This window comes from Oncorhynchus kisutch, linkage group LG15 (genome assembly GCF_002021735.2).
Source record: "Oncorhynchus kisutch isolate 150728-3 linkage group LG15, Okis_V2, whole genome shotgun sequence".
NCBI classification, from domain to species: domain Eukaryota; kingdom Metazoa; phylum Chordata; class Actinopteri; order Salmoniformes; family Salmonidae; genus Oncorhynchus; species Oncorhynchus kisutch.
The window spans coordinates 68,435,780-68,454,999 of record NC_034188.2 but is presented as its reverse complement, the minus strand read 5'-3'; the positions used below and the strand labels follow the sequence as shown (position 1 = coordinate 68,454,999).

The window sequence follows — 19,220 nt, the reverse complement described above, 5'->3', positions numbered from 1 at the left end:
TCTTGGGTATTTTAGAGAGGCTTTTATAAAAAAAACTATGTGTACCATTGTGGATAGGTGGCATCTTCATTGAATGTTGCTTTTATTACAATCTGATTTCAAGGGAGTTTGGAATTTGTCATGAGCAATAGTGTCAGAATACAAATACTCCATTTAGTAATGTGTTGAGTTGCCATGGAAGATAAATAATAATTTATCAAATTATACAAATATATTATAATTTTGTATAATTCTTAGGTCAATAAAAAATTATCTTGGTCTCCCAGGTGAGACCGGGCTAGCGTCTTCTGTATGGTAAGAGGACGTTCTGTCCAGGTCTGTGCTTTGAACTCTGGATCTGCATGGCCATTTGGATCAGTGATTGGGGCCTGGCCAAAAAGCTCTTTCATCAAGATACTCTTCTTGCTGCGGACTACGCCATCTTCCGGTTGAGGGTCCATGGTGTCACGCCTTTGGCACTTCTCTGCTGGTAGAGTGAAGGAGGGCTCATACGCCCTAGACCCCAGGTTCTCCACCCTGGCCTGGCTCTTGATGTATTTAGGAGGGCTCTTTGTCAGGCTTTGGCTATGTCTGGCATAGGCAGGCTTCCCACTGTGTAGGTTCTGGATGGTTTCTTTGAATGTGTAGAGGTGCTTGGTCCTGGGAGGGGATTTGAGGGCCATGTTGGCACGTTCTGTATTTAGAAAGTCATCCAGAGTGTACCGGACCTGGCTTTCAAATGGCTGTTTGCACTCCTTCTGAAGCCTTGAGGGAACTCGCTGCCTCCTCTGCAAGGCAATACTCCTCACCCTAAAGTTGTGGGTCCTCCTTGTCATAATCACCATGCAGCACTCCATCGTCTGTGGATAAATAGGATAGTTGCTTGCACATAAAAAATGAAAAAATTGGGGCCATAATTTTCTTGTCTTTTTTTGGGATATAACATGACACAGGAACGAACGGTTATTTCAGTCCTGTTACTTACGTGAGCTTTAATTAGTCCCAATGTTTGGGAGTTTTTTGTGTTTGCTCTCTTGTTTGCATATACTCTGTGACTGGAGAGTACACACTTCAGAATCTAATTTAAACATTTCTTTCCTCAATATCCCCTTAACTTTGCATTTATTGGTAGTCCCAATAGGCTGTAGTAAAGTTTTTAAAATCCTTACCAGCAAAATGCTCATTATCGTATGATCCTCTGTCATCCACTAACGGGTCTGCTGTGTCACTTCTGTCTGGGAAGCCAATTGCAAAGGACTCCTAAAAAAAGAAAAAATATATATCAACTTTACACTGGAACTCAATACACAAACTTTTATCAAGGAGTTAATATTTGCTTTTATCTGTCAATATTGAATAAATGTTTTATTTACCGTTACCCATTTAAACAGCATTCTGCACAGAATGTGAGCGAGAAGGAAACTCATTTACATACCCAGCTCAAACTCTTCTGCTTCTCCAACTTCAGATGCTGGAGTGAACAGGCATAGACTAGTTCAAATTGGCACGGAGCCTCGATGGGGAGAGGATATGTAATCTGTTTGAACAGATTTAGTTTCTCTTGCTCCTGTTAATGGCAAAATATATTAATCCTCAAGTTTAAAAAATGTTTGATCTGGATCAAGGGTTGAACATGTTAAAAGTTCAAGTAGCTCATAATGTCGTTGTACCTTTTCTGTTCCAGCCTTTTGGAAATCTATGTGAGTAGATTTTGTGGATCTCCAATTCTCTCTCTCTTTCCTATATTTCGTGTTAAATGCATCAGTAAGCCATTTCTCAAGAATGCAATATGTACAATAAATGTTCATTTCTCAAATGTAGTGTTATCATCCTGATATCTATCACCAGGCAGGTTTACAAGTTGCCCGATGACTCAAACTGAATTTGTCCGCTGCTCTTATGTTCGCTACATACAGTGCCTTGCGAAAGTATTCGGCCCCCTTGAACTTTGCGACCTTTTGCCACATTTCAGGCTTCAAACATAAAGATATAAAACTGTATTTTTTTGTGAAGAATCAACAACAAGTGGGACACAATCATGAAGTGGAACGACATTTATTGGATATTTAAAACTTTTTTAACAAATCAAAAACTGAAAAATTGGGCGTGCAAAATTATTCAGACCCCTTAAATTAATACTTTGTAGCGCCACCTTTTGCTGCGATTACAGCTGTAAGTCGCTTGGGGTATGTCTCTATCAGTTTTGCACATCGAGAGACTGACATTTTTTCCCATTCCTCCTTGCAAAACAGCTGGAGCTCAGTGAGGTTGGATGGAGAGCATTTGTGAACAGCAGTTTTCAGTTCTTTCCACAGATTCTCGATTGGATTCAGGTCTGGACTTTTACTTGGCCATTCTAACACCTGGATATGATTATTTTTGAACCATTCCATTGTAGATTTTGCTTTATGTTTTGGATCATTGTCTTGTTGGAAGACAAATCTCCGTCCCAGTCTCAGGGTCTTTTGCAGACTCCATCAGGTTTTCTTCCAGAATGGTCCTGTATTTGGCTCCATCCATCTTCCCATCAATTTTAACCATCTTCCCTGTCCCTGATGAAGAAAAGCAGGCCCAAACCATGATGCTGCCACCACCATGTTTGACAGTGGGGATGGTGTGTTCAGGGTGATGAGCTGTGTTGCTTTTACGCCAAACATAACGTTTTGCATTGTTGCCAAAAAGTTCCATTTTGGTTTCATCTGACCAGAGCACCTTCTTCCACATGTTTGGTGTGTCTCCCAGGTGTCTTGTGGCAAACTTTAAACGATACTTTTTATGGATATCTTTAAGAAATGGCTTTCTTCTTGCCACTCTTCCATAAAGGCCAGATTTGTGCAATATACGACTGATTGTTGTCCTATGGACAGAGTCTCCCACTTCAGCTGTAGATCTCTGCAGTTCATCCAGAGTGATCATGGGCCTCTTGGCTGCATCTCTGATCAGTCTTCTCCTTGTATGAGCTGAAAGTTTAGAGGGACGGCCAGGTCTTGGTAGATTTGCAGTGGTCTGATACTCCTTCCATTTCAATATTATCGTTTGCACAGTGCTCCTTGGGATGTTTAAAGCTTGGGAAATCTTTTTGTATCCAAATCCAGCTTTAAACTTCTTCACAACAGTATCTCGGACCTGCCTGGTGTGTTCCTTGTTCTTCATGATGCTTTCTGCGCTTTTAACGGACCTCTGAGACTATCACAGTGCAGGTGCATTTATACGGAGAATTGATTTCACACAGATGGATTGTATTTATCATCATTAGTCATTTAGGTCAACATTGGATCATTCAGAGATCCTCACTGAACTTCTGGAGAGAGTTTGCTGCACTGAAAGTAAAGGGGCTGAATAATTTTGCACGCCCAATTTTTCAGTTTTTGATTTGTTAAAAAAGTTTGAAATATCCAATAAATGTCGTTCCACTTCATGATTGTGTTCCACTTGTTGTTGAATCTTCACAAAAAAAATACAGTTTTATATCTTTATGTTTGAAGCCTGAAATGTGGCAAAAGTTCAAGGGGGCCGAATACTTTCGCAAGGCACTGTACTTCAGTCTGAAACTGCCATCTTTTAAGTTGTTTGTGGGGATGTCAAAATGAGGGGTGTTGTACAAAATAAAGTAATCAGCGATTGGATCATCTCTAATCAATTAGAGTATCAAAGCCAATTATTAATTTTCAAAACACAGCTTTACCCATGTGTGTTCTGGCTCTGGCCCAACCCATCGTTTTCTGGGACCAATTAGAATGGTTATAATGTATTTACATTATATAAATTGTCGGGGAGGTACTCAGATCCAGATTCATTGCGGAGAAGAAACTAAAGTCCGTGGGTGTGGTGTAGCGTTTGGGTAGCCAGGCAAGTTTAGGAAATGGGTATTTTACTCCAACCTTCAATTATTCCTTCAGAAATATAGCTGTATTAGACTCCCTCTTGTGTTTACATTGCAGTACTGTGAGCTAAATCACATTACCATTCTTTCAAACAACAGTACTGTTCCAAATCTACTAAGATCTGGAACAGTTTACCTACACTGATTGTACAAAACATTTCTGAATACCTGCTCTTGCCATGACATAGACTGACCTGGTGGGGACATATTAGGAAGGTATTTCTAATGTTTTTTACACTCTGTATGTTGCTGCTCTCAAGTTCTTTATAAACTTACTTCGATTTTTTTGGTCAACAGATTGATCTGTGCCTGGAGGTAATCAGACAGCTCTCTGGCTTCATTGGTCTTCCTTGTTTCTGTGGCAAGAGGTTGATTGAAGGATATCTGGCTCAGCTCAAGATTCCTTTCTAAGTCCTGCAACACAATTTATTTACATTTCACTACAGATATAACATTGTGGTACTATGTGTGCATTATCAATCTAGCATAACTGTGTTGACCCTGTCCACCTATATCGGTCTCCCCATAGAAGACCAATACAAATGGACAGAGTTGAAAACCCAATCAGTTTCAATCCAAACATCCACCTGGCCTGTGAACATTTATTTAACCCTCATTTTACCAGGTAAGTTGACTGAGAACACATTCTCAGTTACAGCAACAACCTGGGGATGAATGAGCCAATTTTATTTTTTTTTTTGTATTTTTTATTTTTTTTTCACCTTTATTTAACCAGGCTAGTTGAGAACAAGTTCTCATTTGCAACTGCGACCTGGCCAAGATAAAGCATAGCAGTGTGAGCATACAACAAAGAGTTACACATGGAGTAAACAATTAACAAGTCAATAACACAGTAGAAAACAAAGGGGGGGTCTATATACAATGTGTGCAAAAGGCATGAGGAGGTAGGCAAATAATTACAATTTTGCAGATTAACACTGGAGTGATGAATGATCAGATGGTCATGTACAGGTAGAGATATTGGTGTGCAAAAGAGCAGAAAAGTAAATAAATAAAAACAGTATGGGGATGAGGTAGGTGAAAAAGGGTGGGCTATTTACCAATAGACTATGTACAGCTGCAGCGATCGGTTAGCTGCTCAGATAGCTGATGTTTGAAGTTGGTGAGGGAGATAAAAGTCTCCAACTTCAGCGATTTTTGCAATTCGTTCCAGTCACAGGCAGCAGAGTACTGGAACGAAAGGCGGCCAAATGAGGTGTTGGCTTTAGGGTAAACGGGATGATTAGGTGATCATGATAGTATGAAGGCCAGATTGGGAATTTAGCCAGGACACCAGGGTTAACACACGATAAGTGCCATGTGATCTTTAGTGACCACAGAGAGTCAGGACACCCATTTAACGTCCCATCTGAAAGACGGCACCCTACACAGGGCAATGTCCCCAATCACTGCCCTGGGGCATTGGAATATTATGTTTTAGACCAGAGGAAAGTGTACCTCCCACTGGCCTTCCAACACCACATCCAGCAGCATCTGGTCTCCCATCCAGGACCAACCTGCCTAAGCTTCAGAAGCAAGCCAGCAGTGGGATGGAGGGTGCTGTTGGAGTCAGCCCTGCCATGTGAGTGCATGTACTGTACCTGTATCCTCTTGTTCTTCCTGTGTAGGTCCACAGTGATCAGGGCCAGCCTGTGGCTCAGCTCTTCCCTCTCTTCCAGGCTGCAGTCCTCGCTGAGCAGCTGCAGCCGGTACAGAGCGTCCTTGGTGCGCAGCAGCTCCTCCTTTGTGCCCCTCAGACGCCTGGATAGACAGTTGCGGCGGTTGCGGGCTTTACGCTGGAGCTCCTGCAGAGCGCGCATCGCGTTTCCGTGCTTGGCCAGAACCTGACGGTGTGGGTGGGTGCAAAACTTTATGACCTTAGCCAATGCTACAAGATCAGATTATTGTTGTTAGCTGATTAGGAGTTTGTTATAGCTGTGTTATAAATCAATTATTCATTTTTTTTTACTGCAGCATACCCGGTGGAAGGCCACTCTGTGAATCCTGGAAGCGCTGTAGCACCACCGCGTGGCGGCCCTGGAGCTGCTTTAGCAACTTGTTCTCTGTGGCGACACCACTCAACTGCTGCTGTAGCTCCCACACTTGACTGTTGAGTTCCTTGATGCGGTGCCTGTGGGCAGAACTGGTGCGCTGGTTTGAGCCCTGCAGGGGCTTGATTGGAGGGAAGCGAGAGGCCTTGTGGTTCCTTGAAAGAGTGTTTGTCTTCTTTTTGCACCAAAGTGTGATGCTTACATGGGAATATGCTGCAAACCATCTCGGCCTATAGGCCTACACTTATGTCATTATAGGTAGACTGTCTGTAGCAATGAGAAGATATGTAATATCAGATTGATATCACACACTTCGTGCTTTCTCTGTCTTCGTGGTTAGACCCGGCTTCTTGCTTGGTGAGAGGGAAAGGGTCCTATTTGCAGTAGTGTCAGCCTCCTCCTTGTAGTCTGACTGGGTGGATGACCCCTGAGAGTCTTCCCTGCTGCCGGTCCTACTGCTGTATCCCTTGCTTGACCTGGAGGAGGTGAACTGGCCTGAGGAGCAGCTTGAGTCTGCATCGCCTGCACCCACTTCATAGTTAGCATTGTCCTGCTGCACTATGCCTCTGCTGTGGTGTCTCAGCCTCAGAGACATGTGTCCCCAAAGATAAGCCCGCACCAGTTTCTGTAATATAGTAGACAGATATCCAATTAGCTGAAGTAGTTCATTTAGCCACACTGTATGTGAAATGATAAGAACCAAAACAATCTATACTTTCAACTATAGCCTACTTACATTCATGAATAGTTTAATACATTTAGCTAATCTAACGTTATCTAGATAGGTCTAGAAGACAGAGAGAGTGACAGACATTCCTTGCCTTGATAAAAATGTTTCCTGACTTCAACTATTCTACAAAGCTAACAACCAAGCCTAATAATTCTCCATGCCAATGCTATCCTTACATTACATTATTTTTAAAAATCGAAATGTCCCCCCCCCCCCCACTAACTTGCATTCAAATAAATTATTATGTATCTTCATGAGCAAGAGAGTCATTGACAGATTATGTTGTTGGCTGGCTGTCTCTGAAATGGTATTTTAGGTTGCCGTAGAAACAAGCGTGCTCATTGAATAGGACCAGGGGAAATATAGTTTTCTGGCTGTTGATCGCTTAATATATTCGAATTATATGGGCAAATCATAGGCAAGGAATGTTAATACATTCCTTAATCATGGGAAATTTCTTAGAACTGACTGCTTTTGGGAGAATTAGAGACCACACCATCCTAATTTGTATATAAACTAATTGTTTTTTAGTAAAACAATTACATTAGACTTCGTTTGCAATTGTTTTTTTAATAAACTTTCAGTATATACTACAACAACAAAAATATACATTTGCCTATAATAAGTTAAACAAATAAAGATGTGCCCTGTAGATTTACAACCACAACAAAACTGTTAGGCCTATAGATAATCATGGTCCAACAATATGCATACATTTCAACTGCCCGCTTTAACTCTTGGTATTATTTTCACTAGTTGCTCTGTTGGTCAGTGGCTATTTCTGTCCATATATGCACTTTGCATGTAGCTGCAAACTAACTTTGTGGTCCCCATGCCGACAGACAGCTCTAGTTGCCAATCACTCGGTCAGCGCTGCACGCATAAAACCTGGCCCACCAATCCTGCGGTGATGGAGGGTTTGGGGACAAAAATAGCCTCAGTGGTGTGGCTTGTGTTCGCAGAGTAATGTCCTGGGTACGCTATACTATTAGGGGAGGCAGCCTGTATCTTTAATAACCTACGTTAGTACCTCATTCTACAGAACACGCCGTAACAAAATGGTTATAAAAGTATTTCTAGCTTCTTCATCAGGATCGACAGCGGTAAGCATTTACCCGAGTCTTTGTTATTAAATCCTAAATTAACTTTGTTGGCCGGTTTCCCATGACTATTGTTCAGCTCTTAGTACATGCATTTATGTAACTGGCAAACAAATCCAAATCGGTTTAGGTTATTATAGGCCTAGGCAATTTAGCGGTTTGTCAACTTTTAGTACCGTTATTTGGTCTAACTTCTCAGTTAAGGAGCACTAGGACAACTCGAGTTTCCTTATATATCTCGACCGTCGCTGAGATCACATTCCAAACCTGCAATAGCAATCTGTTGAAAATGAATCACCATGCATTCACTTGCAGAACCTTCTGGAATATATTTGGATAACTTCAAACCTAATCTACAATATCAAAGAATATATATGATATATATATATGATGTGTGAACTGATTCTTTGTCCAGAAAATATAAAACAAAAAGTAAAAATGTTTCCTTAATGTATTAGTGTCTTCTACTCTGCTCTCCCCAACCTAATGATAGAAAAAAGCAGAAGCCTATCTATACTGTGTTGTCTGTCTGTACACCTGTGTGATGGTCCAGATCAAAAAGAAGCAACAGGATGTGCTTGGGTTCCTGGAGGCCCTGAAAGTGGACTACGCTCCATTGGACATTGCCTGCAATGAGGACAACCGCATGTGGATGAGGGAAAATGTCCCTGTGGAGAAAAAGCCCACCAACGGGATCCCCCTACCCCCTCAGATCTTCAATGAAGAGAGCTACTGTGGGGTGAGCATAAAATATCATGTAGAAGGTGTGGTAACTAATAGGCCCAGGTAAAGCTGGGGAGAAAATGTCCATTAAAATGCTGAGAGAACAATTAGAGACTAAACTGAAATGTCTCATTTGTCTTTTACCACAGGACTACGAGACATTCTTTGACGCTAAAGAAGACAATGCAGTGTTTGCCTTCCTGGGTCTGCCACCTCCTCCAGGATCCAAGGTTGGAATTCAACTTTCACTTACTTTTCTAAAATGAAAATTATGTTTATATTGCTTTTGAGTTTAAGATTACAACAACACAACCTGTTTTCCACTCAAGGGATTTTAAAATGCAAATAAACTCAGGCTGTTTTAATGTTCATTTAGCTGACATTCTCAGTCATGTATTGTCCTAGTTTGTTTTTGCTCAGACATGGCTGCTTACACTCCATACTGTATATCATATTCATTTGGAGGGCAAGCAGGAGTTAGTGAGGTTAATTGTGTGAGAGGGATACGATGTGACATGTATGCTACGCTAGTTGAGGATGATGCAACTGTGTTAAACAACCTGACAATTTTTCTTGGTGCAGGAAGCGAAAGAGGCTGAAAAGGCATTTATCCTTGAGAATGGGCCTGTTGAAAATGGGACTGTTGAGATTGAGACCGTTGAGAGTGAGACCGTTGAGAATGGAACTGATGATGCTGAGGATGAAGAGAACCTTGAAGCTGAGGAGGTTGAGGAGGAGATTCTTGATGATGACTCACTAGTAATGCCTTTCTTTTATCCCCTCAGTCCCTGTCTCACCTTCACCATTTCTCCCCCTGTTTCCTCCCATCCAGCATAACCTTAACCATTTCTCCCCCGGTTTCCTCCCATCCAGCATAACCTTAACCATTTCTCCCCCGGTTTCCTCCCATCCAGCATAACCTTAACCATTTCCCCTCCAGTTTCCTCCTATCCAGCATAACCTTAACCATTTCTCCCCCGGTTTCCTCCCATCCAGCATAACCTTAACCAATTCCCCCCCAGTTTTCCTCCCATCCAGCATAACCTTAACCATTTCTCCCCCGGTTTCCTCCTATCCAGCATAACCTTAACCATTTCTCCCCCGATTTCCTCCCATCCAGCATAACCTTAACCATTTCTCCCCCGATTTCCTCCCATCCAGCATAACCTTAACCATTTCTCCCCCATCCAGCATAACCTTAACCATTTCTCCCCCGATTTCCTCCCATCCAGCATAACCTTAACCATTTCTCCCCCGGTTTCCTCCCATCCAGCATAACCTTAACCATTTCTCCCCCGGTTTCCTCCCATCCAGCATAACCTTAACCATTTCTCCCCCAATTTCCTCCCATCCAGCATAACCTTAACCATTTCTCCAGTTAACTCCTGTTGGTTTCATTTTCCATGGACGATTACCAAGTAACCAGTAATGTTGCTAATCCTCTCATTGCATGGATGAGTGTCAATTTAGAGTTGGTTTAAGCACAGTGTAACCATGCCTCATTAATTAACGTGTACATTTCTCACTTTAATAGTGTTTCATTGTGTTTATATTTCATCTGTAGTTTTTGCAAAGCACATCAAGTGTTTATAATAATTTTATGATATTATATATATGATTTCTATTCAATAGATAGCAGATGATTGGGAATCAGGTCATTCTTTTTCAAATTAATAATTTGTATAATAGGATTGTTCTTACAGAAGAGCATGCTGATGCTGTTGTAAAAAATGATGATATGAACATTTATATGGAGATTTATTTAAAAAGAAGTACATTAGGCAAACTTAAACTTCTCAACTCACTTTGGGATGCTGGTGCATGAGCATCACAGAGAAAGGAATTGTTTATTTTTTTCAAGGAGGGGGCCAGGGACAGCAGATACATATTGCCCAGCGGAACCTGTGATTTTCCTCTAATAAATCCCACTGGCTTTTAGATGGTGCGGTTTCCAGAAGAGTGCAAATTGAGCCCTCTGCTTTCGCTGTTCTCCAGAGTACCAGGCCAGTTTATTTTCCATTTAAGTTGCGATGTTGAGGTAATGACAGTTATTTTATTGATACTGTTGACTGTACTGATTTAGCTGGCTTCCGGCAGTGTGATAATATGCAGTCTTCCTTGCTACACAATACATCATTGCAAATCTCTCATTTCTCTCCACAGCACAATATACTGATATTCATCATCTTGCAGCCATATGTAATTCCCCTTAATTTATTCATGCATTTTTCTTTACTCAGAGGAGCTGCTGATGCTGATGCCTTACTCTGTGATGTCTTTGAACATGTGACTCCAGCAGTAGGGCTGCTCCCCTCTTGGTGTTTGATATGTGCCCATGACAGCTGCTGTGTCATTCCTATTCTAACACATAGTTTTTTCCCCCTTGATGGCACATTGTTGTTTTCACTCTAGAAAAGAGAGGTCCCGATGGAGGAGTTCAATGGAGATGAACACACAGAGGAGGTGGAAGCAGAGGTGGGAGGAGAAACAGGAGAGGAGGCAGCAGAAGAGGCCACAGAAGAAGACGCCGCCGCAGAAGAGAAGGTGGCAAAGGAGGAGGAGGAGGCGGTCGAAGACACAGAGGAAGCCACAGAAGACACTGTAATTGGCTCCCAGAATCCCATGCTGTGGCATCTCCTCTCCTCCATCTCTTTAATATTGTCTTTTCCACTACCTCAGGGTTTTGTTTCCCTCGAGCTCCTGTTGTCCTCTTCTCCTCCTCAACTCTGGACCATACTAACCCACTGTTATATTGACTGTCCCATAACTGTTTCAATTGACTGTTCTGTAGCTGTTTCTGTTGACTGTTCTATTATTCCTTCGATCTGTTGTATGTTTAACCACTCTTCTGTTCTGGAGCAGTTAACTGTAATCTCTTTGTTGGCTGTTTTGTATTTTTGTTTTAATTGACTCCATTTGCAGCCTTGTGTCATCATTTGTTCTTGATTTGTGCTATGTACTATGTTCTTTGTTCCACATCAATGTCTAGGTGTGTATGTATAGTATGTCAAAAATCTAATTTTATTGGTCACATACACATGGTTAGCAGATGTTAATGCAAGTGTAGCGAAATACTTGTGCTTCTAGTTCCGACCATGCAGTAATACACATACACATACATGTGTCTCCATGTCTAGGTGTATATGTGTAGTATGTGTCTCCATGCCTAGGTGTGTATGTGTCTCCATGTCTAGGTGTGTATGTGTAGTATGTGTCTCCATGTCTAGGTGTGTATGTGTAGTATGTGTCTCCATGCCTAGGTGTGTATGTGTAGTATGTGTCTCCATGTCTAGGTGTGTATGTGTAGTTCTACTGTCCATCCATGTCTAAGTGTGTATGTGTAGTTCTACTGTCCATCCATGTCTAGGTGTGTATGTGTAGTTCTACTGTACATCCATGTCTAGGTGTGTAAGTGTTGGTGGGGGTCCTCTGGAAATCCACACATGTTCTTCAATGTGCCTGATCTGGGAGATCTGTTCAAGTTGCACAACCTCCCATGTATAAGTGTCTCAAGTTTGAGGAGAGGTTCTGTTTCCCATATGCCTCCTTGAGGTCATGCTCTCATTGTAAAGATACTAATACACAATCTTTTCTATTTTCTCCTCTTTCTGTCAGAAGGCCCCAGTGAAGCAGGAAGAAGCCCAGGTAAAGTGTTTTTACATTTCTGAAAAATATTGAAATAAAATTAAAATGTAGGAGTGATGTTTCAGTCTCACTCTTTTTCTCTCTTATCCCGAAACAGGAAGAAGTAGAGGATGAGGAGGCTAAGGTAACAGGCGACACTGTCCACCGGAGTAATGCCTGATATGAAGGGAATTGTCATGAATAACAACAGCCACTGCTCTCTGTATTGTGCCATCTGCCCCACTAAAAAACGCTCTTAGCCTGGATCCAATAGACCAGACACATGGTTCCATACTACAGTACACTGCGCCTTTATTTAACTCTAAATTATTATCGTGTATATATTTTAGTCATTCAACTATTCTCAACAAAGCATATACATGTAGGTCTAAAAGGGAAATAAGCATGTTAGGTCTACGTTTTCCTGGCCATAGTCACTGATTATAAATCAGTACTATGAAGTTTCTTTGCCCAGGCCCAGTCCCAGGCCCAGCAATGTCCGCTAGCCATTGTAACAAAACATGATTACGTCATACATGTTAATAACATGCCATCTGTATACACTTGCAACAGCAGCTTAATTAATTAATAAATGGTTTTATTGTGACTTGAAAGCTGTATTGAGAATGGTAAATGTTATATGAAGGCAAAAGCCTGACTGATCAGAAAAGGTCAAATATCACATTATTTTAATGTCTCATACCTCTTTTGTGTTCTGTTGGGTTCAGAAGCGAATGCTGGTATTGAATAAAATGTGCTGTGGCACAAACAAACAGACGCAGAGTAAACCAAGACATGTGTTCGTGTTACCCAGGGCACTGTTGTTCTCTACAGAGTGAACCACTATAAACTCGTTATTGATAAGATATAAAGTTATATGCTATTGAATAAGTTCAACTGAATATATCCTTCAGTATTTATGTGCAACGTGTCAATAGATATCAAAGCACTTGTGATGTTATTGGATTGTAGTAATAATCAATTTGTTAAAATCTCTATTTCCTAGTTACGAGTAACCTGGTGAAAGCTAGCGAGTTGATCCAAAGCTAATCACTGCTATTCGTTGTTTTAGGGAGAAGACGATCAGCCGGTTTCTGAGGTAGATCTACTTTGAATGTTCTATAGCTGTAGTGTTCAGTCCTTAAATCGTATCCATTATATACTGTAGTCTCAATTTCTGTGCTAAGGGCCTTGGGTGTTCAGTTTTAATATAGTTTGTTGGCATCCTTGTGATTGTGATCTATGTCCGACATCCAGACAACTAACCTCACAGTCTTCTTTGTTGTAGCTTTTCTTGTGTAATGTTGAATGCTTGAAACCCCTCTTCCTTTGAAGTCCCATGACTTACAACTCCAGATCCACTTTTGTTGTTTTTGACCCCTTCCCATTTTCCACAGGTCTGCTGTGGAGGGATTGCTGTATGTTCGGATGCATTTCATCTTAATCCTTGACACAGTTTTAGAACACTACTGATTTGTTCTATGACATGCCACCTTAGAGACATAATCATTAGATACTCTAGTCAATAACATTCATATTTGTCATTTGATAAAATATTTTTATGATTTTATTTAGAAATATGTCATGCTCGTTTAGCTGCTACTCTGTTTAGTGTCTACATTGAAAGATATCTTGTATAAGTAGTTCAAACAGATACAGTAACAAGGATTGTACATCTAAATAAATCCAATAAAGTCACATAAAGATAATTCAGTTTGTCTAAATATTTTAGGGCTCCAGCTTGGTTCATGTTGAATCATGCATGTAAAGCTATTTGCAAGAGGGTCTCTTCCTCCAGCATCTCCTTGTACCTCCTCCACACATTGACCCCTCCCCCCCTTTGCCCCTTTCCCCGTCTCTTGGTTTGGTTTTCCAGGGAGAAGAGGATTTGGGGTCGGAGGTAACTGGGTGTCTGCGGCTGTGAATTTCTCCGGTTGTTCCCTTAGTCACCAGCTGTGTGGGTTTGTCTGGCAGAGATCAGAAGGCTTTGTGTGATCTATCTGCCGTTTGCCCCTCATCCGTAGCCTGTGTTCACTCCCTCCGAACCTCTGTCTGTCTGTCCCCTCTCTTTTAGCCTTCTTCTTCCTAATTTCTTCCCTAGTCCTGTAGCTGCTTCCTTCCTGCCAGCCTGAACTATACATGTAGATTCCATAAAAAAATAACGGACTTTTCCTATAGCGCATGCCTCTGGTGTCACCTCTGACCTCTCCATTCACACCACTGACACTTAATCTCGTCCTTTCTAGGAGGAAGAAGAGCTGCGACAGCTTGAGGTAGATTGATATGTGTTTTAAACTACATTTGTCCCCCCTCTACCTCTCCATCATTCTATCAATGCTGCTTTTCTTGCGTCCACACCTTGCAGAGTTTATTCAACATTCCTTCAATTTCCTCCTCCACTACTTTTTATGTAGATTAAACAAACCTATCTCACCGACGTATGGCATCTGAACAGACTGTAGCCCTTACTGTATTTCTTTAGCCCTCTCACTCATGCCAGATAATGATATCTCAATTGTTGTATGAGCAACATGGTAACTCTGGTAGCCATCAGAACACAGACCATAATAGAGAAACCCAACATTGTCATTCATAGTGATTTTAGAATAGTCTTCACTTTCTCTCTCTCTCCCTTTCTGTCTCTCTCTCTCTTCCCTCTCTGTCTGTTTCTCTCTCTCTCTCTTTCTCCCTCCCTCTGTCTCTCTCACACACACACTGCTTTTTGCTCTCTCTCCTTCTGCTCTGTTCTTTCTCCCCTTTCTTGCTCTCCTCCACCTCCTATACCTTCATTGCAGGAGCAAGAAGAGTCAGTCAGTGAGGTTGAGATAGTTTCCTCTGGTTGTAATTTGTGGCATCTTCTGTGGATCTTAGATTGGAAACACCCTTTCCCTGTCTCTATCTCTCTATTTGTCTCTGCTTCTGCATGGGTGGTGGTCTCTGTGGTACAAATAACTGATGGTGTGCAGCATGACAGACACAACATCGCGAACACAGTCATTCGGTACACTTATGGTAATAATAATAATAGTGGGAACATTAAGTAGCACAGGGTTTTCCTCCCTCTTGTAGTCTCCTTAGTGACATGCCGTTTCACTTATCTCAAATATAGGCCATTGTATCTCTTGCCTTTGAAATGCTCAAAACCCCTGCTATCCCCATCCTTAGGAAGAAGAAGAGGCCCCAGAGGTAACAGAGGTATATTCTGGCTGTGCTCCCAGCCCATTGCATGGTGTGGCCCCTGACGTGGAGTAAATGGATCCTATGCATGACGCTACTCCTTCATATGTGGATTTAGTGTGGGTTTGTGAAGAGCTCTCTACTTTCTTATTCCCCAAGGCTGCCAGCATCACTCCTGTGCTATGCTGTCTTTAATCTTTGGAAATGATTGGATTTTCTCTGGACTCTGGTTCTGGTTTTGATGCAGTTCGACTGAGATGAGGTCATTGCCCATTGGTTTACGTGGAGGCTTGAGTATTCTGTAGCATTGTGCCAGTGGATGTTTCATAACAGGTGACATGCATCGTTTGGTGTCAAGATCTGCCCCTGCGCACATGATCACAAGTCTGACACATAGACATGCTTGTGAACTGGATCTTACGGTGTTGCATAGGGATCCCTAGTGACTTGACCAGAACTTGATGACAACCGTGATGTTTAAAAAGCCATTGGCATGGCTTCTCTTTCGGAGGAGAGTTGAGACTGTGTGTGGACAGGACAAGCACAGCAGAAGATGAATGGACTGTTTGTTATTGTGCAATGCTCCCCCACAACAAGATCTTGGCAGTGTCAGATATGTTGCACCAGATTACACTGCTTTAAATCATTTGTTATTGTGGACATTATTTATCAAATCTTGAATACACAGCAAGCACTATATCCACAAGCAAGTTGTCTGTTACGTAGTCATTAAAAACAGTGAATTACTTGGTCACAGGACTAAATAATTGCACTGTATCACCTTTTTAAAATGTCACCCATAGCGTAAAGGCTATTTACATTTGTAGAAATGTAGCTAATTGCATTAGAGCAACAACATGCTCAACCCAACACATGCACCTTGGAGTGAATGTGGTCGGATGATTTGTGAAGTATGCAGTGCCTTGCAGTTTCACATCGTATGACACCACCTCATAGAGGGCCTTGCTTAAAGGCCCACACTACTCTTACTCCTTCACTGGCAGTTAAGGGAATGGTGCCTTGTCCCTGTGGATAACTTGTTCCCTTGGCCTAAGTAATGGAGATATTCCTAACGTCTTCCCATCCTCATCTCTCCTACCTGTTTTCTTGATGCCTCCCGTGGAATGTAATATGGTTTTACTCCCTTTTAACCCAACTATACACAATAACTTTTCCTTTTCCCCTCTGCTGGACCCCCCCCCCCCCTATGCAAAGGAGAAAGAAGAAACAGTTCTCGCCAGTGTTCACCTTGTTCCACTTTGAGAAGCCTTCTACTGAATATTCTACTGAATCTTTGTTATGGTTATTGATGATGATGACTGCCTTATCTGAATGAAATCAGTTTTTCCACTTCTCACTAATCTTTCTAAACTGTAATCAAGCACAGCTGAGTGATATCACTTCATTTAAGACGGGCGCTTTGGAGTTAAACTACAGTTTGGCTCTTATATTGATAGTACTGAGTGGGATATCTTTGTTCTCTCTTCTTTTTTATTTTAATTGAACCTTTATTTAACTAGGAAAGTCAGTTAAGAACAAATTCTTATTTACAATGACTTGCTTTACCTTGTCATCAACGTTGCCATTACTCACTTTTCTTTTCTCAGCAGGAAGAAGAGGACGAGTAGTAACAGCCAGGAAAGGTTTAGGATGTGATTTACTACTGCCCAGGTAAAATACACTCATTTATTGCTTAATTGGAATTGTCTTCTCTGCCACTGGGTGGCAGTATTAGAGCATGTAGTTTGCAGTGAACTGATGGCTGCATCTCATAAACATGTTTTCTTGTTACTGAATGTCTTTCTAGAGTAATTTAAATAGGAAACTATTCAGTACATGTATTACTCTGTGCCTTTTTGACCCTTTTAGCAAATGTCTTGTCATACTGGAATTATTAAACCATTGAATTGTTTAGTGCCCTACATGTACCTAGGTTATAATCTGTATGATATCAAACAGATTACATATATCAATCCTAGAAAACCACATAACCAACCAGTGTAAAGTGAGGATATAATCCCTGTATGTAATGTACACTGTTGCTGTTCTGTATTGGTAGCTGTGTGTTTTCATAAGTGTTCTGTCAGAGAAGCTAGAGTGAACAGAGCATTGGTCTATTTAACAGGGACTGTCATCAGTCTCTACACAAAAAGCTTTAGCAAGCACAGAATGCCTGAAGGATCCAAAGAACATCCATATAAAACTGTATCTCACGAATTCTCTTTTCTTTTCCTGCGGCAGTGATGATGATAATAATAATCGTAATCTTCAAAGCCGCACTCATCGCCACTCTCCAGTAGTGTAGGAAAAGACTCTGCTCTCTTCAGGAGATATTTGGGTTGATGAGAGGGAACAGCCTGAGACTTTGATCGGATGGCATAGCCCACCACAACCCCCCCCCCCCCCCCCTGAAAAAAAAACCTGTCACGCCCAGTTAGAGAAAGCAGTTAAGTGAGCTACTGAAGAGCCTCGGGAGGGACTGGCACTCAGGGAGGCATGGGCAGTTTGGGCACCATGGTGACTGGAAGCTTAGGACCCACAGCCACTAACAGCGGCGCATTGGTGACCTTTTTTTGTCTTCCAGCCTCGAGAGACCCCCTGTTCCGATCCTTCCTGACCCCTCAGACCGTCCCACACCCATCCCACTACCCACGATGCCCCCACCTGCTCACTGTGAATGCACATGTTCCCCTGCTGGACCCTGCTGGCTGAAACCTGCCAATCACACACTGTCTGTACGGCCCACCCATACTCCAGAGATAACCCCCTGTTTTACCAGATGTTTATATTGCGTAGGGGACTAGGACTAGAGAAGATGTGTTGCTGTACTTCATTTGTATAACGTTGTTAGTTTATGGTAGCTTCCATCCAGTGTGTAGCACAATTACATAGTGTTATCAGTTTTTTTTTTCCAGCAGCTTTTCTAATTGTACATACAGTCATATGTTAAGTGTTTTAAAGATTTCAAACATACTTCTCATGTTTCAAATTGAAAATGGTAGTTTTATACCACAGTTTGTATAGGATGATGAGCATGTCACCACCAACAACTTAGCAGTCAATGACGACAGCTATGACCCTGTGAGAATCCGAGTGAAGATCACTCTGAATGGACTTATAATCTCAGACTGAAACAGATCTATCAATGCAGTGCCTCTCACTCGATGCCAGCAAATATGTTAGATCTATATGTGTGAATGCAACCCAGTGACTCTATGTCTCAATCCAACATGAGAAAGACCCTTGTGTAGGGTTTACACTAGCTTTCATAAGCTAGTGTACAAAGTCAGATTCCATAAATTGCTTTTGGTCTTACTTTAAGGTTAGGGTTAACCATAAGGTTAGCAGTGTGGTTGGGTTGGGTAAAATATTAATTGTAGAAATGGGTGGGGTTTAACCATAATTATGACTTTGTGGCTGTGGAAACTAGTGACAACCCTCATGTAGCGTGCTTTATGACTGTGTTTGCAGCTACTGGACACCATTCACTGAACGTTACTATCTGCTGATATACTGTGTACTTTGTTGAATGTAAAATGATGTGGATGACTAAGAGATCCCCCTAGATGTAAGAGAAGTGAAATGCCAATAAAGTTTAATGGTGTGAACAGCTCCCCATGGCCTATTATGTTCTATTTTCAATTCATTGGGTTTTATTTATAGATCAGTGTACAATGTTAGGGCTGGGCAGTGCAAGGTCAAGTCAACAGGATGTAGCTCAGTGTAAAGCCTATCTCTGGGGACTCCAGAAAGAGCTAGGGAGGAGGGTATTGCACCGTGAAAAGAATTCAGTGGAAAAGAAAACCAAGAACACATTTATGTCCACATATGCATAAAGTATTACAAGTGTGAGTTTTGTGAATTTGTCCTAGAAATGTGATATTTTGTGCTCTCTTTTGAAGACATGCCTTGCATATCAAAATCGGCAGAGGTCTGAGTCCTTACCGTATGTG

At 41.6% G+C, this 19,220-nt stretch overlaps 2 protein-coding genes across 51 annotated transcripts; one reads left to right on the top strand and one right to left on the bottom strand.

The window, feature by feature from the left end:
* Positions 1-15: 15 nt before the first annotated feature.
* LOC109887505 (lebercilin-like protein) lies at positions 16-6,508 on the bottom strand. The gene is made up of 7 exons (XM_031791433.1): positions 6,226-6,508; positions 5,847-6,126; positions 5,464-5,710; positions 4,139-4,276; positions 1,415-1,719; positions 1,149-1,239; positions 16-839 (listed from the first exon to the last, which is right to left on the bottom strand). Exons 1-5 carry the CDS (start codon positions 6,506-6,508, stop codon positions 1,633-1,635), a joined length of 1,035 nt encoding a protein of 344 aa, XP_031647293.1. The 3' UTR covers positions 16-839; positions 1,149-1,239; positions 1,415-1,632.
* A 1,049-nt stretch (positions 6,509-7,557) lies between these two features.
* On the top strand, positions 7,558-18,880 carry LOC109905774 (SH3 domain-binding glutamic acid-rich-like protein). 50 transcript variants are annotated; one of them, XM_031790950.1, is made up of 13 exons: positions 7,558-7,746; positions 8,297-8,482; positions 8,616-8,696; positions 9,049-9,225; positions 10,879-11,067; positions 12,085-12,111; positions 12,209-12,235; positions 13,163-13,189; positions 13,967-13,990; positions 14,337-14,363; positions 15,256-15,285; positions 16,875-16,938; positions 17,852-18,880. In XM_031790950.1, the coding sequence occupies exons 1-12, from the start codon at positions 7,702-7,704 to the stop codon at positions 16,893-16,895; spliced, it is 861 nt and encodes a 286-aa protein (XP_031646810.1). In that variant the 5' UTR covers positions 7,558-7,701; the 3' UTR covers positions 16,896-16,938; positions 17,852-18,880. The 50 variants fall into 50 exon arrangements, with proteins under 50 accessions (XP_031646810.1, XP_031646812.1, XP_031646811.1 ...); XM_031790952.1 differs by having other exon boundaries at positions 12,082-12,111; positions 15,256-15,276; XM_031790951.1 differs by having other exon boundaries at positions 12,082-12,111; positions 16,878-16,938.
* Positions 18,881-19,220: the final 340 nt, after the last annotated feature.

Bases quoted from the DNA above. Each gene is read 5' to 3' on its own strand.
- LOC109887505 (XM_031791433.1), bottom strand. From the start codon at position 6,508: ATGTCTCTGAGGCTGAGACACCACAGCAGAGGCATAGTGCAGCAGGAC. The intron at 4,277-5,463 runs GTACAGTACATG...ATTGTGTTGCAG, and splicing joins GGAAGAACAAGAGGATACAG to GACTTAGAAAGGAATCTTGA. The intron at 1,720-4,138 runs GTAAGTTTATAA...CACGAAATATAG, and splicing joins TGTTGACCAAAAAAATCGAA to GAAAGAGAGAGAGAATTGGA.
- LOC109905774 (XM_031790949.1), top strand. From the start codon at position 7,702: ATGGTTATAAAAGTATTTCTAGCTTCTTCATCAGGATCGACAGCG. The intron at 8,697-9,048 runs GTTGGAATTCAA...TTCTTGGTGCAG, and splicing joins CACCTCCTCCAGGATCCAAG to GAAGCGAAAGAGGCTGAAAA. The intron at 12,112-12,208 runs GTAAAGTGTTTT...ATCCCGAAACAG, and splicing joins TGAAGCAGGAAGAAGCCCAG to GAAGAAGTAGAGGATGAGGA.